Source organism: Sparus aurata, chromosome 6 (genome assembly GCF_900880675.1).
Source record: "Sparus aurata chromosome 6, fSpaAur1.1, whole genome shotgun sequence".
NCBI classification, from domain to species: Eukaryota; Metazoa; Chordata; class Actinopteri; order Spariformes; family Sparidae; genus Sparus; species Sparus aurata.
Genome location: NC_044192.1, coordinates 30,639,923 through 30,663,191, shown reverse-complemented (window position 1 = coordinate 30,663,191; position 23,269 = coordinate 30,639,923). Strand labels below are relative to the sequence as shown.

Sequence of the window (23,269 nt, the reverse complement as noted above, 5' to 3'; positions counted from 1 at the left end):
TTGAAGAGACACTGAGAGACTGTCATTTGGAAAATTTCCCAGTACTGGCCATATATGTTGAAGTCCTAGAAAAAAATACCTTTATCTCGAGTTTGAGCACCCTATGTGGGTTAATGCTGGGATTCAAGTAAGGTGGGTGTTTTAGAGCCTCTAACCAGCCAATAATAAAACAAATGTTTCCCATCTGTAAAGTAAAATCTACATTTCCATCATGAAGCATACGTTAGGCTGTGTGTACAATTTCCTTTCTGAATGTAAGTGTTATAGTGTAAAGGTCAGTTTATCTTCTAATAGCTGCAGAGTAAGCAAGTAAGAGAGACGAATGGTCTGAAGCTGTAGGTGTGTGTAAGGTGTCTGTAAGCTGCTGTGTTTGGGTTGGCTGCCAAGTCAGAGCGCCTAGGTGACCGGTTACGATGCAGTACCTAGGACCATCTCTGATGAGTTTAGCTGCAGCCAAGTGGATTTTTAGCCAACTGGGGGGTTATGTAACTAGTACCTGTCATGTGGTCTATAGGTGGAGAAGGCGAGAAGAAGGAGGCCTCAGAAGGGAGGGCATCAATGTTCAGAATGGTGTTGTTGGTGCGTCGGTGAACAGAAAACCTGGCTGAGGAATTTGATTAACAGTAACAATGTGATGCAGCCTCTCTGCTACATGTTGGTCAGGAGCTGGCACTGAGCGAGCGCCTGGTGTGCTCATGATAATGCTTCGCTGACCTACAATGCTTGATGTGGAATACATAGCTGTTTTGTAAAAACCAACACACGCACACACACATGCACACACACACACAGGCAAATAGTCCTGTTTATACAATGCCAAAACTACTTTAAGCTATCTGCTGTATTTTATTGTGTCATCATGTTTGCCTTCAGCTGTTTCAGGAGTCATGTTAAGTTACTGCTGATGAAAATCCAACATTTCCTGGTTTTTACGGCTTCATTATAAAAGCTTTTATATAACTAAAAACTTTTATTGTGAAGAATTTGTAGGAAATTAAATGTGTTTATTACCAAATTAGCAAATCAGATATTCTTCGATCATACTGCAGGAAGTAAGAGTATTTACAGCCGCTTCTTTGAAAACTACACAAGGCAAGGCTGGCTGATGTGCCAATGGAGCCAATCAATCGTTCAAAACTGGTAGATTCGTCTCCTTCAGTTTCTTGATTTTTCATCCAACTTGGTCATTTTACTTCTATTTCATGAAGATAAATAATAACCCAATTGTAAAATTTTGTTTTTGGCACGGTGACCTCAAAGGTAGAGAAGCATGAGAACTGAAAAACAAATCTTGCTGAAAACATTGCTGTAAGAGCTTACTTCATGAGTGGAAATGCTCACAACCCTTCCTAATGTGACCTTCATCCTCAGGTACCCTGGAGCCCCATCTGTCTGCCCTGCTGTGGATGGCCATGCTGGTTTCTCTGGCTATTGTCATCGTCTTGCCTCAGCCTCATGGCATCCGGGCACTCATTGCTTCCACTATACTGCGTCTGATCTTCTCAGTAGGCCTGGAGCCCACGTTGCTCCTGCTGGGAGGGTTCAATGTAAGTGGGCACTCAGAACGGCTGTGAGCAGATTTAGATGTCAGATTTAGATTTGCTTTGTTGCCCAGTAGATGTTTGAATGGAATTTGCCTTGACAAAAGGTGCAGTCACATGCCAAGCATTGACTTAACATTAGACATTAACCTGTTTACTTGGTTTAACAGTTAACCACATCCACTTTATTTATAACAGTCTGAGCATTAAGAATTTGAAAATCTTACCTAAAGATACTTATACTCCTATGTAAGCCCTTTCAGCTTGAACATTGTGTGCACTATCATGACATGGCTGCTGTCTCTACATGTTGTCTCTGTGGTGTCCATCGTTATGTAGTTATGTAATAAGGTGATCTTCCTGATGAGCTTTGTTGGGAACCGGGGAACCTTCACACGTGGCTACAAAGCCATGATCACAGATGTGGAGTTCCTGTACCACCTGCTCTACCTGATAATCTGCAGCCTGGGGGTTTTCTACCATGTCTTCTTTTACAGCCTGCTGGTATGCAAGCACACACAAAACATTAAATCTGAACCATACATGACACAGACACTGTGACACACAGTAGCATGAGAAAAGGAGACAAAAGTGGGATTTAGGTGCCATTTGATTGGTCACATATTGCACGTATCCTCCATCAAAATCATTTAACCAAGGAGATTTAAATAAAGGCAAAGATACAAATAAAAGAAGTGTCCTTTGTCCACTGCAGCCTTTATTAGGCCATATCTTTAAATAAAGAGACAGTGTTCTCTTTTTCTTGCACATTTCCCACACACATCTGACTCCTTCCTCTTCCTACAGCTCTTTGATCTGGTTTACCGAGAAGAGACCCTGCTGAACGTAATAAAGAGCGTGACCCGAAATGGCCGTTCCATTGTTCTGACAGCCGTGTTGGCTCTTATCCTCGTCTACCTCTTCTCCATTGTGGGCTATATCTTCTTCAAAGACGATTTCATCTTGGCTGTCGACAGGATACCTAACAAAACACTAGGTACGTCGAAATACAGCATTCTTGTCTTTCTCTTCAGGGACGAACATAAATTACCCGCCCTCCCTGAACTAGACAGTTAAGAGACTGAGACTGTGTTTCTCCAACACAAACACACAAATAAACTGGATGTCTGTGATGTTATTGCCTTTAGCATCAACAACAATCTGTGTGTATGAAGGATGACGGATAAATACAGATCATACAGTTGCATAATGTCTTGTGTCCCTGACTGAACAGAGCATGGAGCCAGTATGGTGGGAGAGTTCTTCTCAGGTACAGTGTGCCAGAAGGAAAATGGGGAGAATTGTTCAACAGAGGCTGTGATGGATGGTAGGTTGACAAAAGAGTGTGTGTGTGTGTGTGTGTGTGTGTGTGTGTGTGTGTGTGTGTGTTGTGTTTGTGTGCGTGCGTGTGTGTTACAGGGGAGGTGGGCAACGGGGTCGAGGGGTTCTTTCAAGTTTGAATCCACGTGTTCCTGCATGTCTCTCAAGAGATTCCTAAGTGTTTATGTGTGACTGTGTGCTTATGTTCGTCTGATTGTGTGAGTTCAAGCTTGTATGTGAAGGTCTTTATGTCTTTGTGGTCGTCTGACACAGCCAGGGGAGATTCGTCCCACTGAGCTGTAAATCTCGGCGGCCGGGTGGTCATGGGATTAAATCTGGTTGGGCCAACTGGAGGCTTTTAGGAAGCAGGTTGAAACACCAAGGGGTTTAGACCTGTTGTGCGTCTCAGGGTTAGGCCTAAGACCTCATGTAGAGGCCCAAGAGGTGAGAGGTCAGGGATTAATTACCATCAGGTACAAGCAGGTCGATGGGTCCATGCAGGGTTGATGCAGAGAGCTTTTCACCACAAAAACAACGAGTTCTTGCAAACCGACTGACCTTGATGGGAAAAGCCTCCAATCAAAGATGAACTTGTCCCCCACCTTGAAATTAATCAGCCAACCGTGTTGAATCCTCAAACTGCCTGGGGCATGACCTTTTCTAGGCTTCCCTATCCATCACCTCAAGGCTGACTAATGATCATAGTCTGGTGACTTGTTCTTGTGTGAATAGATGCCCTCATAGACCCCTGATGATTCAATAAACCAATTGCGAGTATGAAAGAGGGTATGAAATGAGGGTTCAAATGCCTCTGTTGTGTATTGGATCTAACGTTTCTAATTTTAGTGGAGCCTTTAGGCATCATTGAATGGTAACAGCACTACAGCTGACAGCAAACAAAGTTTGATTCGGCCTGTACAAGAAGATGACTAACACTATCGGTGTGTCTCTGTAGCGTCCCACGCCGTCCAGCCGTCAGCGGTGGTGATCGAGGACAAGGAGCGAGCATGTGACTCCCTGCTCATGTGCATTGTCACAGTATTGAGTCACGGCCTCAGGAGTGGAGGAGGGGTGGGGGACGTCCTGCGAAAGCCATCCAAAGAGGTACCGAGCACAGGGAAGAAAAATCACAGCTTGAGTGTAAAAAGTTGTATCATTTGATTTTTTTTCTTTCCCCTTTTGACTACAGTCTATTTGATTATAGTAAATTTGGACATCTAACCACTCTGATAACCAAATGCAGTAGACATCCAATAGGCTTGCGCAATCCCTTACCACACACACAGTTGAATTAAATTAAAGTAGATGGAGAACACTGATAAGAGATGAAGGGGGCATTCAAGTTTTAATGAGGCCACAATCTTATTTAATTTAATTTAAAAAAAAGTGCAGAATAGATTTGACCCAAAAAGCAAAAGATAGAATGTTTGGCTACTCTGATGTCAAAGGGATCAGTTGCTTATAAGAAGTGGCGTCTGCTTGAGAAAAGAACTGCTCTGCTGTTCGATCGAGGCTACAGAGGACTTTTATAACTGTGAACATGCCTGAAAAAGGAATTATTGGTACTTGAATAAAGACAAGTACAGAATGAAGACAAGCTTGAGCGCTGCCAGAATATCTGTCAGCTTAGCAGCTTGACCAATAGAATAAGAGCATGACTTGTCCGTACATACTGTATATAAACCTCAGTTAGCCTTACTATTTACTATCACATGAGTTCTCTGTACTGTTGTCAGTTGTGTCAGTATGTTTTCAATACAAACCTTCTTACGTACAACTGAATAGTGTAGGACACTATGAGTCACTCTAATGTGTTAAATCACTGACAGCAGTGCAACTGGATATAATTGGGCTTTACAATTACACGAACATGGCTTTCCCCTTCCTAGTTTTCAGTAAAACTTCTGATATATTTGCACATTTACCCGTGACATCTCAAAGCTTAGATATTAGATATAGAATAGTTTCCATACACTTCTGTTATCAAAATTAACTTGTTTTTAATTAAATTAACAGATCACTAACTAAATACGTGGAGAATGTGATTCTAAGCAAAAAATCTGGTATACACATTACTAAAGAAATACTTCTCATATTACTAACTTAAGGTGTATTTAGTGGCTGTTCCTCAGCCTCGAAATCTGTCTTTCAGTTGAGTCATTCCATGGCAACTCGCCCAAAATTTTCATGTAAAACCCTAAGTTTTCATGAAAAGCCTTGACGTTAACCGGGGGACCCCGGGTGAGTTGGTATGAAATTACCCTATGTAGTTTGACATCATTCTGAATTGGACCAAAAGCAACCTCACTGGCATATCTGCACATCATTAAGCATTGTGTTTGTAGTATAGAAGTCAAATCTTACATTTGCACTAAATGGATGATAAAAAATTGTAAGCCAAGATTTGTGAGTAAGTGAGTTATAGTTAAACATGGTCCATATTCCCAGTGTGACAGCACTGACTTGTTCTCACAAGTTTTCTCCTGTTTGGCCTCAACAGGAGCCCCTTTTTGCAGCCAGGGTGATCTACGACCTGCTCTTCTTCTTCATGGTCATCATTATCGTCCTCAACCTCATCTTTGGTGTCATCATTGATACATTTGCTGACCTGAGGAGTGAGAAGCAGAAAAAAGAGGAAATACTGAAGACAACATGTTTTATTTGCGGTAAGGAAATAAGTGAAGATGCATTTTTACTGGTGCTAATGTTGTACTCCCTTTGTTTTTACCATTAAATACATTCTGCTTTCTCAGCAGTTAAAGATGTGACTCATGACCTTTGACACATCTTTTCCTGTCTTATTCCAATCATAGCTGTATAGTAGTCGTACTCCCTTCTTAGAACTGTATAAAGCGGAAATGCTTCACAGTGCATTCGAGAAGAAGCTGCAATCGATACTTGACGCACTGCTGTATAGTCTTAGTCGTGCTGTACGATAGACAGCACACAGCAGGTGTGAATGCCAAGGCTTGCAGATGATGAAATTTAAAGAGAAATCTAATGAGTGGTCTGCTCTGAGGTGTCTCTTATATGTGTCTGCTGTGCTGCAGCTTCGCATGAGGCCTCTGTGCAACATGGGGGCTGTTTTCTAGGTAGCATAAACAACGAAACGCCTCCTCTTCCCAGAATGAATGGTTAGTCATGGCAGGTGCTGCTGTGGAGGAGGAGTGTTTCTTCCTGTTGTCATATTTGTCTTGACCATGTTAGACTGTACACTCACTCAGACGCCGGCCTCACCCATCACTCATCCGTCACTTTATTGGTGTTACATCAGAACAATCGTTGGTCAGTTGTGGTCATTATACTTCTTTATGTGCTAGGGGGTTTTCCTCTTTTGCAAATGCAATGCAAGAATATATATCTGACAAACAATCCATGAACATTTATAGCAATTCTCACCACTGACGTTTTGTGTGCCCATTCCCTTGTGACACCATTTCCTCTTGTTTTTACACTCATCCTCATTTTGGTCACAAGAATGGTGATGTGATGTTTCCAGGACAGTTTATTTCTTAACTCTTCCAAAGAAAGGAGTGCACTGTGTTTATTTGGTGTGTGGGCTGTTGACTGTGTGTGCATGCTTCTGCATGTCTGGCTTCATCCTTTCTTTTTTTCTAGGTTTGGAGAGAGACAAGTTTGACAATAAGACAGTTACCTTCGAAGAACACATCAAAGTAGAGCACAACATGTGGCACTACTTGTTCTTCATCGTCCTGGTGAAAGTCAAGGATTCGACAGAGTACACTGGCCCGGAGAGCTACGTGGCTGAAATGATCAGGGTAAGGATGTAGTCATGCACAAGCATTTAGCTTTTTAGTTAAGTTATACACAACAGGGCCTATTATAGGTAAATTGAGAGAGTCATGTTTGGAATAAATAAAATATACTCCCTGTAAACAAATCATCAATTCTACGAACTCCTCTCATTTCAAAATGCAGCTCTGCCCCACCTTGTTTGTCACTGCAGTCAACAATACAAGCGCCTCAGAGACTAAACTTGCAGAAGTGCCGTGCACTAACTACATTAGCTGTAGTTGAGGTTAACCTTCAGTCCTAAACAACACTGTAGGAGCTGCGCTGCTGCAATCAGGTTCATATACGTTTGGACACAGTTGATCACTGCAGCTTTTTTGTTTCTCTGCCCCGAGAATGGTGAGCATTTTCTTTCTTGGCTATTTTTATTTTTTCACCTCATGTGTCCCACATTACAGGGACTGCATTATGTAATCCCTGCCTTCATGACCTTGAATTCCTCCAAAGTATTATCACATCAGTCAGCTTTTTGAATAGAGAATTAACTTTCAGACAGAGTCTGCCACTGACATAAAATGTGTTAATCCCCTGAAGCAGCCATGCCTTGCTAAACACACACACACACACACACACACACACACACACTCAAATACACTCACACAGGTTTCACCCTGCGTATCACGATAGGCACGTAGACAGCCAGAACGTCACCTCAAGATTTTTGGTTAAGGATATCTCCTTTTAAACATAGTTTTGAAAAGTTAATGCAAAATATGTAGAGTAATAGAGTCGTCTTGTATTTGATATTTCTATTCTTCTTTGACATATATTGATTTGTGCACTATACTTGAAGACGTTTTCTTTACTTTCTTACTTTTTTATGTTAAGTAGGTGCATCTAAAACTAATACAAAAATAACAAAATTAAATAAAGAACCAAAAGAAAGTATTTGAGTCTGCCGCTACAAAAACGAAACAAGAACACTTCAGATACACACAAGAGCTTCCAATCTGCCTCTTGTGTCACAGCTGATTGAACCAGACCAACTCTGAGGACATTTTTCATTAGAAAATAAAAACCAGAAAAATGCTTTATTGTTGTGATTGTTGCATCATACTCTTCGGCTGTGAGCAATTAGAAAACATTTTAACTGCCAAAGGAAAGCCCCTTTTTCTGAAGTGGTTGCCTCCCTGACGCACTTGTGCTGCCGGCAGTTTCTGACACAGTTTCTCTTCAGACGCCGTTTACCCCACTCTACTACTGCTACTTTTTATCTGGATCTGCTACAGTCGGTCTTGTGAGGAACCACCTGATTCAGGATTAACCCCCATCCTTGCTCCCATTGACCTCGCACCCCGCTGAGCCAAAATGAGTTTGTCATGGGTGCAGGTTGAAGGGGCGGGCTGAGCTGAGAAGCTCAGCACGCATGGTGTGAAAGACCCTGATGACCCATCAGCTGACCCAGTCATCCTTAACATTATCTCTTAGCTTCACATGCAAGTGTTTGATGCGGGGCCTCCGTGTCTTGTTGTCTTAGTCGTCAACAAAGACTGCAGTGTTCGCGGAGATTCTCTCAGACAAGACATTTTTTACATCATTCATCAATAAAATGTTACATCCTTCAGTTGGGTAAGGGTGCATGCAAGAAACACTTTTTTGACCGGTACCATTTTTTGAAATCATTTACTTATTATTATTATTACTATTATTATTATTATTATTATTTTTCTCTATTAAAATGTTTTAGTGATAGTAGCGATACAGGCAGGAAATGTATGGAGAGTGAGAGAGGACCGTCATGCAACAGTAATTAGTTTTTGATATATCAAAAACCAAAAAATGCAATTATCAATATACAGTTTACAATGTGTAAATGATTGAAATTAAGCTTCATTCAGAGTACAAACCTAGCAAGCATTTCCCAAGTTTTCTTTGTACCATGAAAGTGTACAGTAGCACTTATAGAGGAAAAATGAAAAATCAGAATGTGGCATGTCTCTGTGTTTTCTGCCCATCATAAGGAAAAAGCTCAATATACCTATATCTTGCTGTATCAAGACACATTTTTCAGACACATTTTTGATCTTTTTAAGCATTAGCATTTGAGACTAAATTTGTGCTGTTTTTTTTTGTTTCCTATGCCAAGGCGGTTATGTTTTTACCTGTTTGCATTTGTTGGTTGTTTGGTTTGTCAGCAGGTTTACAAGGAAAATACTAAATGATTTCCACAAAACTTGGATGGAGGATTGGTCTCAGCTCAGAATATACCTCATTAACCTGCGATGTGGATCCAGATAAAGGGTCGGATCCAGGGATTTTTGTTTATTTCTCGGTTATGGGCAGTTGAGCTTTGGAGAAGATATGCACTCGATATCTTATTTACTTAGTTACATTCCATCACTGCATGTAAATACATGTAAGATCAATGCATTTACTCAAGTAAAGTGCAAGTATCTCAAAATAGTACGCAAGTATTTTCAATTTCTGCTACTTAATACTTCTACTCCACTACATTTTTGAGGCAAATATTGTACTTTTATTATATTTATTTGATAACTTAAGTTACTAGTTACTTTGCAGGTTACACGCTGCTTTGTCTCGAAATCAGAATGTTTTTAAGTGAATTTATTTGGCCGGCAATCACATAAATAAAATAATTATTCAAAGAAATCATGAATTTCTTGTAATTGAGCAGTTGGACAATGGATTCAAACATCCATGACATAAATATAAATGACACAAATATATGTGTCATTTATTTTTACTTGTACTTTTAATTCTCAAGTACAGTTAATATTGGATACTTTAAAACTTTTACCAAAGTAATATTTTATTTATCATCTTTTTTTTCATACTATGTATGATTGTATGATTTGGGATTTGGGTACTTTATAACCCTGTTTACATGTTATTTGACTCAGACTAGTTGTAGCATAGCGCTGAGGACTGATAACCATAAAGGTCACAATGCATTATAAATGTAGAAATAAAACAAAAACTGCTGAATATATCAGATTAATTACCCCTAGTAGGAAATAGTGTTCAAATAAGGTATTGGTTATAAACCTCTGTATCCTTCTTACTTCCTGCTATATTTTATGCAGTAGATTACAGATCAACCCCACAGTATTTACCCATGATTTGCATCAGAAACATGACTTGTAGGACCAATTTCTTCAATCTGTTGTGCCCCTCTCCCACTGCGTTTCGATTTATTTGATGCTGCAGTAATGTGGAAGAAGTAACAGGACAGAAGGGGGGTGTGTAGAAGTCTGACTACTCTGACAATGACTGGGACTGACGTCAATGAAGTGAGTGAAGTGTCACATCTAAGGTGTAAAACCATGATGCTACACTCAGTCATTGGCCTCATTCTTACTGCGCTCAACACTGTAGGATGCCCGAGCCGATTTGAAACATCCAAAAGCAATAAACATTCACACCAGTTGTTATCTTAGCATAGCAAAATACGCTCAGAGCATATCTGTGGATGTGATTATTTTTTGGCATTCATTTGCATAATTGTTGACTGAGTGGGCTGTCAGCTCTTCAGGTGGCTTGTGGCATGACTGTGACGTTTTCTGTTGCTGTTTTAACCACACAGCATCCTGTTTCTCTGTCATGGCCTTGCGGTTTTAATAATGAAAAATGCACTTCCGTCATTTCCATTGAACGGGCGTGATGTAGAGTTTAAATTCGTGGCTGCACTTCTCATTTTACTGGAAGTGCTTTCATTTGTAAACACGGGATGGAAAGAGGGGCAGGCGGCGCGTGAAGTCGCCAAACAAACACAATTGTGTCTTCGGCTGGCAGGGAGAATACATTTTTTGCGGACACACCTCAGTCATGTTGAGTTCATGTTTTTTTTTTTTGACAGCATATGAGTAGAACTGAGTGTGAGTGTGGGAAACATTGGTGACAGAAAAATATGTGTGTGTAGGGTAGGAGAGGGGCAGGTTAACTAGGTAAACACAGCCTCTGTCTTTTTGCATTCAGGAAGTGGAGCTTGCTCACAGCCGTCGTCTCTTTCAGAATGAGTGTGTGCTCATTATCTTAGTGTTGCGTGATTCCCCTTCTGGCTACCGTCTGACCCAGGCATGGTTTGTGGTTCACATGGACACCTCACTTGCCCCTACGTCTCCAAATCAACCACTGAAACCAGGGGACTTTTCCAGAACAGTCCTTTGACGCTGCCCTGTTTCAAACCAGTAACCTCAGTGGCTACGCAGCATCCTCCCTTTTCATTCATGCAGTTAGAACTGATGGTTCTTCTGGTTGAGGGCACATGACATTGACATGGCTGTGTAGGCAGTAAAGGATAAACGTAAATACCTTACCTTGACCTGAGCTCAAGCAGGTTCAGCCAGAGCACAATAACAATGGCATGTGGTGGTCAAGTGTCAGAGGAGACAGAAGTGTGAAAGAATGTAGCCGGCTGCGCCGTTGGAACGCAACAACCCCTGAGGTGGCAGCTGGGTTTACCAAATTACCAAATAAAATTACCAAATAATTACATATCATAATAAATAACACCTACCGGTTTGATTTTCCATTATCTAAAGAAGGTATGCTCCTTCTTTTCATTTAAGTTTTAAAGATTTAGTACTGGCTGATTTGGACACCTGCGATCATTGGTGCCATCAACGAGTGCGGTTTAACACTACAGGTCCAAGAATTATGCAAACACTTGTTGGAGTTTTTTGATTAGAACAAATACACAAAAAAATCGCGCTCAACATTTGTGACAAATGTATTAAACTCCTCGTGAAAAACATGCAGTGGTTTGCCAGTTGACTGCCTTTAATGTAAAAGCCGCATAGCGAACAGTTTCATACAGCTCTGATACAGCATCGGGAGAATGAGCAACTAACAGTGAGGCTATGTGTATGCATTGCTTCTTGTGAATCCCTCCTATGTGTGGGGGGATAATTGTATGAAATGAAGTGCAGAAATGGCGGACTCCGCCACAAATAATGAAGACTACCTAAATGATGCATAATAACTGAACTGATGGATTTTGCTGAAAAATACACAGTGACAAATACGGCTGCAACGATTGGTCAGTTAATTGAAAAATGTAATAATCTGCCAGCTGTTGATAGTTTCAGTCCTTTCATAAAACAAAATAATCAGACATTTGCTGGATCCAGCTTCTTAAATGTAAGGACATGCTGCATTTCTTTTTCATTGATGACGGTAAATGAAGACTATTGGAAGCGATGTGAAAACGTCACTTTAGGCAATTTTCCCTTTTTATGTTTTGACCTTTTATAGACAGAAAAATAATCTATTAATCATGAAAGTAACTGGCAGATTAATTGATAATGAAAATAATGATAAGTTGCAGCCCTAGCATCAAAAAGCCGGATGTGATTTATGAACATCTTGAGGATCATGAACAACGGAATCTTTCGTCTGTTCTCTGCACGATTTTATCATCCATAAATCACATGAATTGTAATGATTAACCAGCCAGTAATGAAATCTCTGAATAATCCCACACCTCCCACTATGTTCAACTGCTGTATTGTTCTTATCAGATATGGCTAGCAGAACATTTCACACCATCAGCCACATTTAAACAACATTTGTGCCCAGTGTATGCCAAAGCTTCAACACTTTAAACTTCAGGGTAGTCTAACTGACTTTGCAACAATTAGAGCCGATAAAATCAATACATTTAACCTTGATGTTTCGTGGTTGTGGCTGACACCTGAAGTGACAAAGATTTCATTCATGCCAGGAGATACTGTAAATTTAAAGATGAAAAACCCTCCACACACACACACACACACACACACACACACACACAACTGCATCTAAATCAGCTCCTCAGCTCCAGCTACTGTAACTAGTGTACTTGATTTCAGCACTTGGTGAAGCTGCCTACAACAGCTCTCATCTGCGGCTCACAGGAGCTTTCAAGAGCTGCGCGTTTATCTCAGCGCTGCATGCGAGGCGAAGTCGTTGAAGTTTGCCAGTTTTGTCGTGTGTATGGAAAGACTAGATCTGAGGGAAACGAATCACGGATATGTGAACTGCCTGTCCCGGGTGATTTCAAGAATGCCCACATATCCCATGTGATTGCAATACGGAAAGTCCCTTATGATTAACTTGATTCCGCTTTAAGAGTAGGCTTCAAATCACTGCACATAGCCGGTGGTGTAATGTGTGAAACATTTTCAACTGCACTGAAAGAAAAAAAAAAAAATAAGACCAGCATCTGTGAGGAAATAAATTCAGTGAGCAATAATCACTTCTTAGAAAACTGCAGCAGAAAGTACCTTCAATAATCCGTTCAATCAGTTTCATTATGTGTTGATGCGCAGGCCATAACTGTTAAGACCTCTGTTTACTAGGACCACAACTTGGATTGGTTCCCACGGATGCGGGCCATGTCCTTGGTCAGCAGCGACGCAGACGGGGAGCAGAACGAGATCAGAAACCTGCAGGAGAAGCTGGAGTCCACCATGAAGCTGGTGTCCAACCTGTCAGGGCAGCTGACGGAGCTCAAAGAACAGGTTTGTTCCAAATAATGTGAGGCACTGACAGACACAAAGGCAGAGACGTCATGCTGAAAACATGAAGAGTGAGACACGCGTTTTTCTTTAGATGTGGAGAGAGGACCTTCAAAGTTTGTTTGCCCTTTAAGATGCAGAGCTCACTAAATGCAAAAGGCGATGAGTCATAGTTCACAACACGACGCATGAGGCTCACAACCTGATTTTGTTTGCATCATTGGGCAGCGATCCATCTGGATTCAAGTATTGACCTGTTTTCTAAGATTGGAGTTTTTATTTCTTATTTATTTACCTTTCTCGACAATTAGAAAGGCACAGAATTCCCCCGAAAGACGTGTATTTCATTAGACTAACTTGTAAATAGAGAAATTGTGTTTTTGCAATAGATTCCACGTAGACTTGACCGCTTCTAAGTTGTGTAAGAATGCATTCTGCTGATATTGCGTATCAAGGAAAATAATTGCACAATTGCTGCAATCGACTGTTTCTAGTAAACAGAATTGTAAAAAAAATGTCTTTACCCTTGAAATGAGAACTATCTGTGAGGAAGTGAATGTTACCGAGACATTTTGACCCAGACAGGGGGAAATGATTATTGTGCTGGCAAAAGCTGTGAAGGGCACAGTGTCACATTTCAGTCCGAGTCAACATTTGTAACAAAAAAAAACCCCACAGTGTTTAAGTGTCAGTCGACAAAGTTAAATTCTCATTGTTTTCTGGAGGATATTCTTTCATAGTAGAGCACAAACAGGAAAGCTGTGGCACAACCGTTCTCTGTTTTGTGTCATTCCAAAGAACATTGCTTTAATTAGAAAATTATAGTGTAAGATAAAGACAGCATTCAGCTCCCCACTGAGTCTGAACTGTCCACTTGAAGTGCTTGAATGATATTTTTCTTTAACTACGCAGAACTATTTCTCCAGTAACACTCATTACAAGACCACTTAGTCCTCTCACATGTAATATTGTTGCGTTTCAGTGTGGAGATGCAAATCAGTACCTGATGTTTAAAGTTAATTCTTAGCAGAAACCCATTCTTATTCCTGTTTGTATAAAGGTTAACACCTGTGTAATGACTCATGCACTTTGCTTAATCTCAGATTTCTTCTGACTGAGTTTCAGTATTAGTGGTTTGTATTCTGCTGCCTTCGTCAGAAGACGGAGCAGTGTGAATGACGAGGCTGGCAGGATTTCAAACGCCTTTCAGTTCAGCAGTGTGCAGAGTTTGTGCAGCGTTTGGTAGTTTCTTCAAAGTGATATGAAAGAGCGAATCGATGCAGAGAGGCTGCCGGCATATTTAGCAGAAGAGGACGTGCACGCCAACAGAGGTACAGGTGGGATGATTTTTGAAAATATCTCCTTTGTGTTTTCTAGATGACGGAACAGAGGAAGCAGAAGCAGCGGATTGGCCTGTTGGGACACCCTCAGCACATGAACGTTAACCCCCAGCAGCCTGCGTAAGATTCAGCCGAACACGGCCCTGCAGGAGCTCGGCGCCGGCTGTGAATGTGCAGTCCTCCCTCCACAGGTTGCACACAATGTGAACGGCACTGACTGTGAGTGTAACTTTAAACAGTAGGGAAACACTGTAACATAGGTAGTCATAAGGCGATGTGTAGCTACTACCCCACGCACGTGTTGCTGCTAACAGTAACACTCACCCACCTCGTTCTGTTCAGTCCGGTTGGAATTGGTGCCAAATGTTTTCTATGTAGAAATAAATTGGAGATTCAACACATGGCCTTTACTGGTTGAACTTGAAACGTGATATAGCTGACTGGACAGGAGGAATTGGTCCCATTTGTTTTTCATTTTTTATTTTATTTTCATGTTTTCTATTTATATTTCTGACATCATGAGCAGTATTAAATGTCTTATTTTTGTATGTTGTGCAATATTTTAACTTAAATATGCAACCTCATCAGTGTGTGGATTTAAGTTCCATCAATCATGTCTTATTTAAAAGCGTGGGCCATTGTTTCTACTTGTACTTTATTGCCACTGGATAAAATAGGGAGTAGTTTTTTGTCTTTACTCAGCAAGTATAGAGATAATATTCAATAAGCTGGCCTTCTTAACTTTTCTTTTATTTCTTGAAAATGTGCATATGTCTTGAGTGTCAGCTGCACTCAATAGAGATAGTATATTGTGTGAGAGCAATATATACGGATAGTTTTCTTTCACCTGTTTAAATCCAATGGTGTCACATGTCAGTGCTGACTTATTTTATGATAAATTTGCTTTCTTATTTAATTTGGATCTAATGGACATTTAAAATGTTCGACTGGGCAGTCAAATATATACACTCACTCATGCTATTACAATTTGCTCAGGAGTTGTGTAACTTTTTTCTGTAATATTAGCATAATTTCCAGGTCTGCAGCAAACTTGTTCCATTCGTGCCTGTTTTTGTCCTCATTTTAAAGTCTGATACGAGTTTGCTGCTTGTGCAGAGTCACAAACTTTTACGTTCCTGTTGACTGAGATGTTTAAGTTTGGATTTCATGCTACTGATAGAACGGTCTCTCTTTTCTTTTGGACTACTTTGTGTACATAAAGTTTGTTGCTTATCTTTGCTTTTGTATAGAAAAAATGAGATGGAGAAAAAACGGTTACTCATGAATGTTAAGATAAACTAAAACTCTAAGCACTGTCAATTTGTATATTAAAGTAGAATTATTTATTAAAATTGATGTAATTATCCTTTACAACCTGTTATGTGTCTTTATTGTTGAGCTGATAGTATACATAAAGTAAATCATTAATGTGCTTTATTGTTTGGCAAAAAAATGCCTTTGCCTCAAAATGTATCCCACTGTCACCTATTCATCCATCAGTGCATCTAAGGTAACTCATTTCTGTTAATACTGATACTACTATTATTAATGAGAATATATTACCTTTTTTAGTTTAGAAGCTACATAAAGGCAGTAAATTCAATTTATTATGCATTTTAGGGGGAAAAAATACAGAACACATCAAACCTAATTGTATGAAAATTGAGGGAAAGCAGTTCAATATGTATCCTGTGTGTGATGGTTGAGTCACAACTATAAATGACACCAGTTGACTATATGTAATACGTTCCGTGATTCAAATGCAGTGTTTTTCATTTCAGGAATTAAACTAGGCCATGTCCTGAATTAATCTTCAGGCCTTTGACGGAAACTACTTCTGTCAACTGGAAACATGCGCGACTAGAAACGACAATTGTCAACAGCACAGTGCAGTCCCCAAGTGGAATGTGTGTAATTGGGTGGATATGAAATTGCGTACATCCTGATTATTCAGGGGCTTTCTTAGAAGATTGTCCGCATGCCAACTATTTATCAAGCCACTTTCAGGCCAGCGAACAATTCTGCTTTGTATACGACTGAGTGCGAAAACAAAATGTGGACCGTCAGGAAACTGATGTCTGGGCATTTTCAAACTAAAACTGACGCAAAACTACGCAAATGTTGTCCGCAAGTGTGCCACTAGAGATCAGTTCACGACTATATGACTTTCTTCAAACTTAGATCTTCAGTGGAATGTGAGAAAATAAACAGTGAATCAGATTAAATCTGCTCATCGATTCTTGATAACTGTTACATCCTTTACAAACATGTTGCAGGGTGCAGTGGTGCAACATGGGAGCTCCACTCAAGGACAGAAGAGTTGGTCTCCAGTAGAAACAGCAAAGGAATAAAACTTTTCATTATTGATATCATTAGTACAGAGGCAGTGTCCCTGTTTGTATTTTTTATATGTAGTGCAGTGCTATAAGACACTCCACAGTGAATATTCACAGTAATGGAAGGTTACCACATAAACTTACTTTTACTTGTATTTACTTGACTATTACCATTTTGTGCCACTTCATATTACTTACGCTTCACTTCAGAAACAAGTATACGTCAATGGGCCTACATTTATGTAACAGCTAAGTCATTAAAAAGATTTACATATATGAAATGTGATATATGCTCCAATGTTACTGATTAAACTACCTGACACTAGGTTTATATAGAATGGTTAACATGAGCTCTGCAGCTGCAGCTCTAACAACACAGTACATGTTACAGATAGATCAATAATGATAATAAAAGGATGTATTATTGACAGAGCACAGACATGGGCCATTTTGTGATTTTACTAAGTAGCCTACTGCTGATACATTTTCATTATAGCATGTGACATGTTGTGTGGTATATAAGAGCCCTCTGGTCCTTAATTATAAAACTTTAAAATTAACTCCCCGCCACCATCAAGTAGGCTATGTGTCTGCTGTGGCTTCTGTCCGCGGAACCACAAAATCAGCGGAAGTCACAAAACAAACGGTTTCATCTATGTTTTTTTTCTTTAATGTCCCGTCGGCGTTTGGCAGTGTGATTTCCCGCTCCTTCTCTTCCGGCTCCGTTGAACTGTGCCCGGTGTTCTATCTTTAGCCTCCCGCTGCCTCTGCCGCCGCTGCTGCTTCGGGACGTCGGCGGGTGGAACCGAGCGACCAGTCGGCCACTCTCGGTTGGCTGCGCGCGTGACGTCACCGACAGGGATGTGCTCCTCGACCATGAGGAGCTCAACGTGACAGCCCGGCGGGTACAGGCTGGGTCAGAGCTATCAGTACAGCAGGCAGGCGGGCAGGCAGGCGGCCGGCGTGAGGACAACAAAACAAAGGGCTCACGCGCGCACACACAGAGCCACAGCGTATGGTTTTACACTGACATGTTTTCATTTTATAACTGATAGCATTATTGACTTGTGATTTGTCTTGTCTGATTTAAAGCCCATATAATTCAACCTATAGAGAAAATAAAAAAATCTTTATTGATACAACTAAAGAAAAGAAAACACCTTCTTTTTATTTATATTATAATTATTATTTATATTATAATTATTATTTATATTACCATTATTATTATTATTATTATTATTATTATTATTATTACTGTCATCATTAGTAGTAGTAGAAGTAGTTTTATTACTATAATTATAATTATGATCATTATTATACTATAATAATAATTGTTGTTGTTGTTGTTGTTGTTGTAGGGAATGGTTGTTATGTTGCATTAATGAATCCCTCATATTGTCACTACCACTGACTTTATCGTGACCTTCTCACAGTTTGTACAATCTCGTGCTGTTGTTGTTCGTCGCTCCAGATGCCTGTTCTTTTTCAGCTCTTATTAATAGGCTGCACGTTAAAGATGAGGGTGGCCATGTTTGCAGTCCAACTATTTATATTTAATCTCTCCCCGACCGTCGACGAGGACACTGTTGCTCCACTTTCCGTCTCTGTAAACATGGTGGACTGTGTGCGAACACGTCCCCGCCTCGAGAGTCGGAGCGTGGTGGTACACGGGACTCAGCCCCTGTGGGGGAGTACTACAGGCGAGGGTTGTACTCCAGCAGCGAGCCGAGGGGGAGGAGGTGTGTGTGTGTGTGTGTGTGTGTGTGTGCGGGGAGGGTGAGGAGTTGAAAGCGCCGTCCAACACGTGAGGCTCATGTGACGGTGTCGAGTCTCTCGCCGAGAGACGTGCCTGCAGTCACAGGGTTTATTTAACACGTAGTCACAAACCCACCCAGCTCTCACACATCGAGCCGGGCGTGGAGCCTTCCCCAGACATATTACTGAGTCCGGACCTCAGGGTGACAACAGCGCGCCGCGTAACTCTCAGCGGGAACACACTGTCTCTCTCTCTCTCTCACACACACACACACGCATACAAACGCACTGGATAACAGGAGATACTTTTTTTCTTTGCTTTGTTTTTTTTTTCTGTGCGACTTGTTTCTCGTGTTTGGAGAGCGACCGCAGAGACGCGTTTGGACGTTTTGAAGTCATTTCTTCGGGTTTTACGGTGAAGCGGACATGGAGAGGATTACGAGTGCGCAACCACCTCCCTGTGTGCCAAAACACCCAGCTCTGGATATAGCTGACATGCAAGGGTAAGAGCAAATAAATGCAATTTGATTCCTTTTTATTCTATCCTACAATATAAAGCTTTTTTTTTTTTTTGTGCTTTTTTTTTTTTTTTCAACTTAACACTCACTTTCCCTCCAAACTAAAGACTAACTATTTTTTTTTTTTAAATCTTGTTTCCAAAGAATGGATTTTCCAATCTATGTCTACAAACCCAGGAGGGGCATGAAGCGTGGGGTCGGGGATGAGAGCAAGGTAACTTCAACTTCAAATCTATCTTTTTTTTTTTTCTTTTCTTTTTTTTCTGAACACATCTGTTTAAAGTGAGCAGCCTGGATCTCACTGATAACATTTCAAACGTGTCCCTCCAGGAGACTTACAAGCTGCCACATCGCCTGATCGAAAAGAAAAGACGTGACAGAATCAACGAATGCATTGCCCAGCTGAAAGATTTGTTGCCCGAACATCTTAAGCTGACAGTGAGTATTATCCTCCACATATGGCATGTCTGCTGAAAAGCCAGGGAAATCTGAGACGCCACATGGTGCTTACTGAGCAGGGCTACATTTGAGTCTTAAAGAAAGATACAAGTTAAGAGACAAAAAATAAGAGATGAAAAAAAGTTGCTTTTTTTATTTTTTATTTTTTCAATTTATTTATTTTATTCATTTTACATTCTAAATTCTAACAGGCTTTTAGATTTGTTCGAGAATTATACGTGTGCGTACATTGCATGACTTCCCGGGGGTTTGAGGCTTGTCCTCCATTCAGCTGCAGAATGTGTTACATAAGAAAGATCAACATGCTTATCGAAGGTCTTCCTGTTTTTAGACGCTGGGTCATTTGGAGAAAGCCGTGGTGCTGGAACTCACTCTCAAGCATGTGAAAGCCCTGAGCACCCTCCTGGAGCAGCAGCAGCAGAAAATTATCGCGCTTCAGAAGGACCTGCAGATTAGTAAGTTTGATGGCGTCATGTGTCGACGTAAAAAGCAGACAGATGTTTTCTTTTTATCCCGCAATCTGTTGCATCTATCGGAATGACTGCAAGGGAAATCGTGCTGTGGGGTCGATTGTTAACCCTGTGTTTCTGTTTGACTAGGTGATCATGGGGGTGACAGCGCGGAGAACAGTGAGGAGATGTTCCGCTCTGGCTTTCACTTGTGCGCGAAAGAGGTCCTCCAATACGTGGCCAGCCAAGAAAGCGGCAGGGACCTGACTCCCTCCCATTTCATCAGCCACATCCAAAAGGTAGCTGCCGAAGTCCTGCAGCATCGAAGCGGCCTCCACCCAGAGGAGTGCATCCCCCAAGCTTCAGAGAAACTGAAAAAACCTGCTGGACTGCCCCAGAGGGTGATCGAGGGCCCAGCAAAGAACTGTGTCCCTGTCATTCAAAGGACTAATCCTCATGGGATGGGGGAGCAGAGCGGCAGTGACACAGACACTGACAGCGGCTATGGGGGAGAACATGACAAACGCGACCCGAAATCCCAGTGGTCAGAACGGCACGCAAAGGAGGGGGAGCTCAAGCGCGGCATATCTGAGAGGACGACCGGTGCCATCAAGCAAGAGGGCGACGAGCCTCAGGCCAAGAAGTCGAGGTCTGACTCCTCAGAGGACGAGAGTCTCTCTGGTCACTCGGCGGGAAGCCCTGGCAACTACATGAGCTTCTCCCCCAACCAGCCCCCGTTCTGTCTCCCCTTCTACCTCATCCCCCCTGCAGCCACACCGATGGCAGCCTATCTGCCCATGCTGGAGAAATGCTGGTATTCCGGAGGCATGCCGGTTATGTACCCGGGCATGAGCGGCGCCGCAGCGAGCTTAGCCCCAGATTCGCTCCCCTCATCTCTGGTGATGTCTCCGAGGGCAGGGTCCCCGGTACCCCACCAGAACCCCATGGACTCCCCTGCTCTTCACAAAGCTTTAAAGCAGGTTTCTCCGCTGAACTTGGAAACCAAAGGCTAAACAGATGTGTCTCTGTTTGGAATCTTCCCCTCTGAATGTCGAATGGGGTTGAATGGTTGGCCCGCTGGAAAGGGGGTGAACGAACACAAAACGCACTGGTATCCCTTCAAACCGCAGCCATTGTTTTGGCCCATCAGAACACTGATCCCAGCAAAGAGCCCCAAACGGGCGCCACTGTCTATCATCAGCTACTCGCACGCCAACAGGACTTTAGCGAGCGAATTGGAAGTGTCCACGCGACAGGCTCATAAATCGCCAGTCGCATGGCTCGGAAACACTGTGAAGTTGGTCAGTTTAGAGACGATGAGTGCGCAAGAGATTGCAAGCTTTTCTTTCTTTCTTTTAGCAAGGTTCGTCTACTCTACCCTCCATGTTGAATGTCAGAGTTAAACCCAGAATGTACGGCACAAATAAGCCCCCCCAAAATTATTTGGACCTACTTTTTGCACACACACACACACACACACACACACACACACCGGTCTGTGATGAATGTAAAGACTGAACAAAAGCCCCTTGTAGATGCTGCTTGGATTATTTTACCTGCTGTAGATCTATGAATGGAGGATCTACCTTCAGTGTTTGTCGCTCCTGTAACTGCAACAAACCTTTGTTTAGTCTAGAATGTTACCAAAAAATAAAAAAAATAAAAAAAATTGTTGGCCATTGTCGTCACAAAAGACATTGCTCTTTTGACCCTTCAATTACCTAGGAGCTAATTGAACATGAGTGTTTATGATGTTCTAAGAATTCAGGGCGTTGTCACTGTACGAGGTGTGTCACCTATGTCTCTTGAGGAGTCATGTGGCCATACGTGCTTTTTTTTATGGTTTAAGTTGTGACTCATGAATATTTGTGCATCTAGATGGAGTTCCTGTGAAGTCATGTTGTGTAATTATCTTTGTTTATACTACTCGTACATCTCTATTTTTGATACGTGACCCACTGAGTGTATTTGCATCGCTACCAGAGGAAAAGGTCGAGGTAGTCCTTTGCTGTATGCCAAGAGATCGTGTACAGTACATGGCATTGTGCTCAACCAGATTTGCATCTTGCCCCACAAATTCCCGTTAACGTTAAGGCCTGCCCTTAGCTCATGCTGTTGCCTTTACTCGTTAAACGCAGACACAACGACGGCAGGTGTTCAGATGTATTTGCTTTAAATGTTGTGTCTGTGGCAAAGAGAGTGAATGTAAAGTTCATACAAAAATAATAGTTTTGTATAGAAAGAGGTACTTGGAATTTTTATTTTGAAATGTAACAAAATGTGGTTTGTTGTACATATTTTGTATATAAAGTATTATTGATATATATTAAAATATTAATAAAGCTTTTTTTTTCCCCTCCGTGGAATTGGTGTTTCAGTGCCTGGTGGCTTGAACGTGTTGTAGGCAGCCAACCTGACAGCTCCTCATAACAACACATACTTACATAACACTTACATAACCCATCAAGCAGCCGAGCCTGTGTAAATCAATAGCATGTCTTAGATCACAGGCTGTAAACATTTCGAATTCTAAACTGTTCCTGAGGAACCAACCGTGGGGTGTTGGTACATTTTGGATAAAGCTCACATCTGTAAATCTAGTTTGTTGTTATTAACACTGCAACTTTTAGCTCATTACAGTTTGGATAATCATGCTGAGCACGATTTTTCCTACTACACACTGACCCTGCTAATCCACAATATCAGTTTAGAACTTTTTGACTTTATGTATAACCGTAGACTTAAATTACAAATCACTAAATTATCTGAATTTTACCTGTAGGGTTTAGTCATTTCTTTCCCGTACAGTTTATATGGGTTGTATACTGTGTGGCAAACACTGTAACAATACTGAAAGTGTGCTGAGTGGGAGCAGAAAAAAATGTGTCTTGCAACTTAAGAACACCACAGTCGATGGAAATGGTATTTGAGGTTGCGGGGGAAAGCATTTTATATCTTTGATTTACTTTCACATTTAGCAATATGGAAGACCAGTCTCCAATTACCTCCTGATGCTTGCTGACTGTTTCCTGGGTAGTCCCGCTGCTGTAGTGTAGTGATAGTGAAAATAAAAAAAAGGCCTGCATCATATGCTTACCACCCACTATGCCTCCCCGAGAAATATGGAAACTGCACTTTTCCTTTTCTTGTAATTACAGTGGCATTTTGTAATTTGCTCTGCTGATTATCGAGATCAACAGTTGACCAGCCTTGATGTGCCGAAAAATGCAGCACTAGCTCCACCCTGTGGAATTAGTGTGTCACTCTGCACTCACTACCA

General features: G+C 41.3%; 2 protein-coding genes across 2 annotated transcripts in view; both read left to right on the top strand.

Moving 5' to 3' along the window:
* The window catches only part of itpr1b (inositol 1,4,5-trisphosphate receptor, type 1b), a 92,197-nt gene extending 76,354 nt beyond the window's left edge, over positions 1-15,843 (top strand). Inside the window, 9 exon segments of the mRNA XM_030419639.1 lie at positions 1,372-1,547; positions 1,881-2,045; positions 2,349-2,538; positions 2,776-2,868; positions 3,817-3,965; positions 5,362-5,527; positions 6,480-6,640; positions 12,974-13,135; positions 14,510-15,843. Coding sequence (XP_030275499.1) covers positions 1,372-1,547; positions 1,881-2,045; positions 2,349-2,538; positions 2,776-2,868; positions 3,817-3,965; positions 5,362-5,527; positions 6,480-6,640; positions 12,974-13,135; positions 14,510-14,596 — 1,349 coding nt within the window. The 3' untranslated portion in view covers positions 14,597-15,843.
* Positions 15,844-18,232: 2,389 nt separating this feature from the next.
* On the top strand, positions 18,233-22,352 carry bhlhe40 (basic helix-loop-helix family, member e40). Its single transcript, XM_030421034.1, has 5 exons — positions 18,233-19,066; positions 19,226-19,295; positions 19,412-19,519; positions 19,872-19,995; positions 20,140-22,352. Exons 1-5 carry the CDS (start codon positions 18,990-18,992, stop codon positions 21,000-21,002), a joined length of 1,242 nt encoding a protein of 413 aa, XP_030276894.1. The 5' UTR covers positions 18,233-18,989; the 3' UTR covers positions 21,003-22,352.
* Positions 22,353-23,269: the final 917 nt, after the last annotated feature.